General features: G+C 36.2%; 1 protein-coding gene across 1 annotated transcript; it reads right to left on the bottom strand.

The window, feature by feature from the left end:
• Positions 1 to 573: 573 nt before the first annotated feature.
• LOC109222039 lies at positions 574 to 1,943 on the bottom strand. The gene is made up of 3 exons (XM_019386450.1): positions 1,731 to 1,943; positions 1,453 to 1,599; positions 574 to 1,116 (listed from the first exon to the last, which is right to left on the bottom strand). The coding sequence occupies exons 1-3, from the start codon at positions 1,941 to 1,943 to the stop codon at positions 574 to 576; spliced, it is 903 nt and encodes a 300-aa protein (XP_019241995.1).
• Between the last annotated feature and the right edge of the window lie 3,067 nt (positions 1,944 to 5,010).

The following is a 5,010-nucleotide window of genomic DNA, read 5'->3' as shown; positions in this document are numbered from 1 at the left end:
ATTTTTGATTTTTGATTTTTGATTTTGTAATTCTTTGAAATTTTGGAAAAATGCTTTAAAAGAAGAAAGGTAATATTTTTTGAATTTTTGATTTTGATTGATTTTTTTTATATTTATTTTTGAAAGAGAGACTTCTAAAAATTTCTTTTCTTTTGATTTGAACTTTGGGAATTTCAAAAGTAAAAGAATAATTTATTTTGAAATTTCATTTGTTTTCTCTTTTTCTAAACAAAAAAGAAAATATTTTTGGATTTTGAATGTTGCCTCTTAATTTTTGAAAAAGGGGCTTTTAAAAAAATACTTTGGGTTTCTGAGTTTTTATATTACGAAAGTACTTCTAAAGAAAAACGAAAATATTTTTGGACTTTAATTCTTTAAAATTTCTTTTTGACATTTACGAAAGAAAGACTTTTTTTTTTTGGTAACTAACTTTTGTATTAATCACTTTTGAAACTTTACAAAGCCATAGCTAACCACAGCACAGTTAGCTATCTCAAAAGAAATAAAACTCTATCTATATTCCTCACTATTACTATATACAAGAAGATCTCATCTAACTAAGCTTCTTAACATCTAGAATGTAAAGTTTTGCAGTAGTTCTTGGACTCTACTGCCAGCTCTAACATGACAAGTATAGACAATTTCTCTTGCAATTTCTTCCCATCTTCTAGCCTTCTTTTCAAACACTCTATTGTTCCTTTCTATCCATATAGCATAGACACACTCTGCATATACCAATTTGAATATTTGAGCTTGTTGTGATTTCCCTTTAGCACTTTTGATAGCCCAGTTAACATGCTGGTCCCATTCATCTGGTGCTTGCTGCCATTGCAACCATTTCTGCAGTCTCTTCCATATAGCTTTAGCATAGTCACATTCCACAAACAAATGCTCTCTAGTTTCCAGTTCTGCTTGGCATAAAGAGCAAGTACTGTCTACTATTATACCCCATCTCATTAGTCTATCTGCTGTTGCCAATCTCCCCTGTAATACTAACCACATTATAAAGCTTGCTTTTGGCCTTGCATCATTCTTGAACATAAGGCATTTCCAGGCTACTAGCCTCATTTCAGGGAGCAGTTTGTAGTAGATAGCATTTGTCAAACTCCTTGTGGTCTGATTTACAGGGATCAAATGCAATTCATTTTTCAATTCCAATATCTTTCTAGTAATCTAGCTTGCTTGTGTTGGAACTCTTGCTTCCAGTAGTGGCTTTCCTTTAACGTAATAAGTGTGGATCCATCTAATCCACAACTTGTCTTGTTTATGAGCAATATCCCAGCATGTCTTGATTTGAGTTGCTTTGTTCCATAGCTTTATGTTGATGAGGCCTATTCCACCCATAGACTTAAGCATACATACTCTATCCCATGCTATCAAAGCTTTCTTAGTAATTGAATTGCTGCCTGACCACACATAACTTCTGCAATAGCCATCTATAATCTTCAATACCTTAGCAGGGATAGGGAATAGCTGGGCCCAATATGCTTGCATACCAAACAAAATTGATTTCACTAATTGTGTTCTCACTGCATATGATAGTTTCTTTGCTGTCCAAGAGGTGATTCTGGCTGTTATTTTCTCTATCAAAGGCTGCCACTATACCAGAGAAATCTTCTTTGTAGATAGAGGCACTCCCAAGTATTTAAAAGGCAGGCTCCCAGGGACAAAACCCAAGTGTTTTAGGATATTTTCCTGTTCTTCCTTCTTAACTCCTCCAAAATACACACAGCTCTTCCCAAGATTAGCTTGCAGTCCTGAGGTTGTAGAGAAGGTTCTGAAACAGTCATAAAGTGCAGAGATAGAGGACAAATTTCCTTTGGCAAACAGAAGTAGATATCTGCAAAACTTAAGTGTGTTACACCTAGTTTTGCACATTTTGGATGAAATTGATATCTCTTATCATCTTTCAATTCATTGAGCAGCCTACTCAAGTACTCCATAGCTATTGCAAATAGGAAGGGAGATATTGGATCTCCTTATCTAAGCCCCCTAGCTGTATTAAAGGGCTTACTTTGCTCTCCATTGATCAACACAGTATAGTTCACATTTTGTACACATTCCATTATCCACAAAACAAATTGGTCAGGAAAACCAAGCTCATATTAGCATCTGTCTCACAAAGGTCCATTCAACAGAGTCATATGCTTTTTGTAGATCAATTTTTATCATGTACCTAGCTGATAAATTCTTCCTTGTATAGTCTTTAACTAACTCATGGGCAAGGAATATGTTGTCAGCTATTTTCCTCCCTGGAATAAAACCAGCCTGAGCTTCACTTATAATGTCTGGCATCACTTCCTGCATTCTGGAGGCAAGAATCTTGGCAATCATTTTGTATAACACAGTACAACATGCAATAGGTCTATACTCCTTCATAGTGTTTGGCTTGGCAGTTTTTGGAACTAGTGTGATAGCAGTACAGTTGATTGCCCTATATAATTTCCCAGTTTTAAAAAACTCTTTGACAGCATCAATAACTTCTTCCTTCACAAGAGGCCATACTTTTTTGAAAAAATAGGCATTGTATCCATCAACTCCAGGGGATTTATCATTTCCTATTGAAGACAGTCCATCATATATCTCCTTTTCTGTAATTTCTGCACATAAGCTAATCCTTTGTTGTTGAGTAATGACTGGCCCTTTTCTCATTGTTTGTTTGTTAACTGCTGGCAGAATATGAGCTGTCGAACCCATCAAGCTCTTGTAGAACTTGATTATCTCTTCTCTGATTTCCTCTGGATCCTCTAGCTTCCTGTTATCAAGAGATGTTAGTTCAGTAATTTGTTTCCTGTGTGTCCTTTCTTTGATCAACGCTGAAAAATACTTATTGTTTGAGTCTCCAAGCTTGATCCATTTAGCTTTAGCTTTTTGTTGTAAAGCACTCTCTTCTATCAATGACCATTTCTCCAGCTCCTGTAACAGCTTTCTTTCTTCTGCAAGTAAATCTATGTTGTTCCTTAACTGCATTTGTTCCTGAGTGCTCTTTAAATCTTGCCTTGACTTCTCTATTTTCTGTCTGATAAACTTGAACTCCTCATTGTTTAGCTTCTTCAGGACTGGTCTAAGATTCTTCAATTTCTTCCAAATATTTTCCATACTGCTTGTGGAACATGTGTTCTGCCATATGTCTTCTACTATCTTCATGAAGTCTTTGTGCTCAGCCCATACATTGAAGAACTTGAAAGAAACTTTAGTGTTATATCTAGCAGCTGCCATTGGTAGTAACATAGGTGCATGATCTGAAATGTAGGGATCATCATACTGCATTATCACATGTCCCCAATTCATCATCCATTCATGATTTTCAAAAGCCCTGTCTAATCTACTATATATTCTTTCTGTATTCAGCTGTTTATTAGACCATGTGTAATAGTCCCCACTCCACTGAACTTCTGCTAATAGCAGTTCATGTATGCACTCAGGGTATTCTTGAATTTCTTTATAAGTGATTGGGTTACCAAACAGTCTATCATCTTGGTTCAGCACTGCATTGAAATCTCCAGCAACAAGCCATGGTTTGTTAATGCCTACAGCCACTTCTTTCAGATGTTCCCATAGTGATCTCCTGTGTTCTATGGTATTGAAGCCATATACAATAGTAAGAAAGCAATTGATGTCTCCTATCTTGCTTGTAATTTCACAATGTAAAATTTGTGCTTCAGCTCTCACCATGTTCACTTCACACCATTGTGAATCCCAAACCAACCATATTCTTCCATTAATAGCAGCCTGGTAATTGTCATATACCTTCCATGTTGGATCAAGTTTTCCCCTGATCTTCTTTGAATTGTGTTCTTTAACTCTTGTTTCTATGAGCCCAGCTAATCTAATTCTTTTTTGTTTTTAAATAATTTCTCAGTACCTTTTGCTTATACCTCTTATTTATTCCCCTAGCATTCCATATTAGCCAATTCATCATGCTGTTTTAGTTCCCCCTCCTCTATCTAGAGGCAGGTCTTGTTCTTTACTATCTCCTCAATGTAGTACTCCAAAACCATTTTTGGTAGGAACAGAACACAATATGGGGAAGTTTTTGAGATTGAAATCAGGACTTTTAACAGCTTTCCCTTTGTTCTTTTCTGGTTGCTCTTCTGTTCTATCTCCAGGAATGAAACTCATCTCCTCATTCACTTGCTGTATCTGTTGTTTATTCTCCTTTGCTTGCTCCATTGGTTTTTCAACTGGTAATGTATGCTGTATAGGGCCTTTGTATCTCCATTCCTGTGTGACAGTTTTGTTCTTCTTCCTTCTATGTTGAATATCCCTTTGGCCTTCATCCACTTCCTTTTCTCTACATTTGTGTCCCACTACTTGACAGGTTCCACAAAATTCTGGCCTCCAGTCATATGTCACCTGCTGCTGAAAGTATTTCCCCTTTGGGTCAATCACTGTAATTTCATCAGGTAGTGGTTGACTAACATTTATTTCCACAAGCATTCTAGCATAAGAAATCCTGGATTGTTTTGTGGAAACATTCATCAGCAAACAGAGGAGTCCCCAATACACTGGCAATTCTATCAGAGACTTACTACCCCAGCAATTCATAGGTAAATTAGGGAATTTCACCCACAATGGTATCTCAGTAGGGAATTCTCTGCTGAAATCAAAATCTGCTGTCCATTGCTTCAAAATTATAGGTCGATTGCTGATAGTATATGGCCCATTATAGTATACAGCATTGTCACGACCCAAAATCTAACCATGGTCGTGATGGTGCCTATCGTGTTACAAGGCAAGCCTATTCCCAAAATATTACTACTAATTTGATTATAAGAATTTAATAAAACATTTCCAATAATTTAATTCCTGATAAACTAAACTAACTCTAAATATAAATAATATAAAATACGGAAACGAGTCCCAAATATCGGGGTGTCACTAAGTCATGAGCGTCTAAAACTATGAACTAAGTTATATAAACTGTCTAACTGTCCAAAATAAGAAATGACAAAAGGAGTAACAAGGTCCTGCGGACGCTGGCAGCTACCTTGCAGTCTCCAATTAAAG

This window comes from Nicotiana attenuata, unplaced genomic scaffold (genome assembly GCF_001879085.1).
Source record: "Nicotiana attenuata strain UT unplaced genomic scaffold, NIATTr2, whole genome shotgun sequence".
NCBI classification, from domain to species: domain Eukaryota; kingdom Viridiplantae; phylum Streptophyta; class Magnoliopsida; order Solanales; family Solanaceae; genus Nicotiana; species Nicotiana attenuata.
This window is presented reverse-complemented; position numbering and strand designations above follow the sequence as displayed.

Excerpts from the sequence above, each read along its gene's own strand:
- LOC109222039 (XM_019386450.1), bottom strand. The coding sequence starts at position 1,943 with ATGGAGTACTTGAGTAGGCTGCTCAATGAATTGAAAGATGATAAGAGA. Across the intron at positions 1,600-1,730 it reads AGCTAATCTTGGGAAGAGCT|TGGCAGCCTTTGATAGAGAA; the intron begins GTGTGTATTTTG and ends TCTCTGGTATAG. Across the intron at positions 1,117-1,452 it reads TATTCCCTATCCCTGCTAAG|ACCACAAGGAGTTTGACAAA; the intron begins GTATTGAAGATT and ends CCTGTAAATCAG.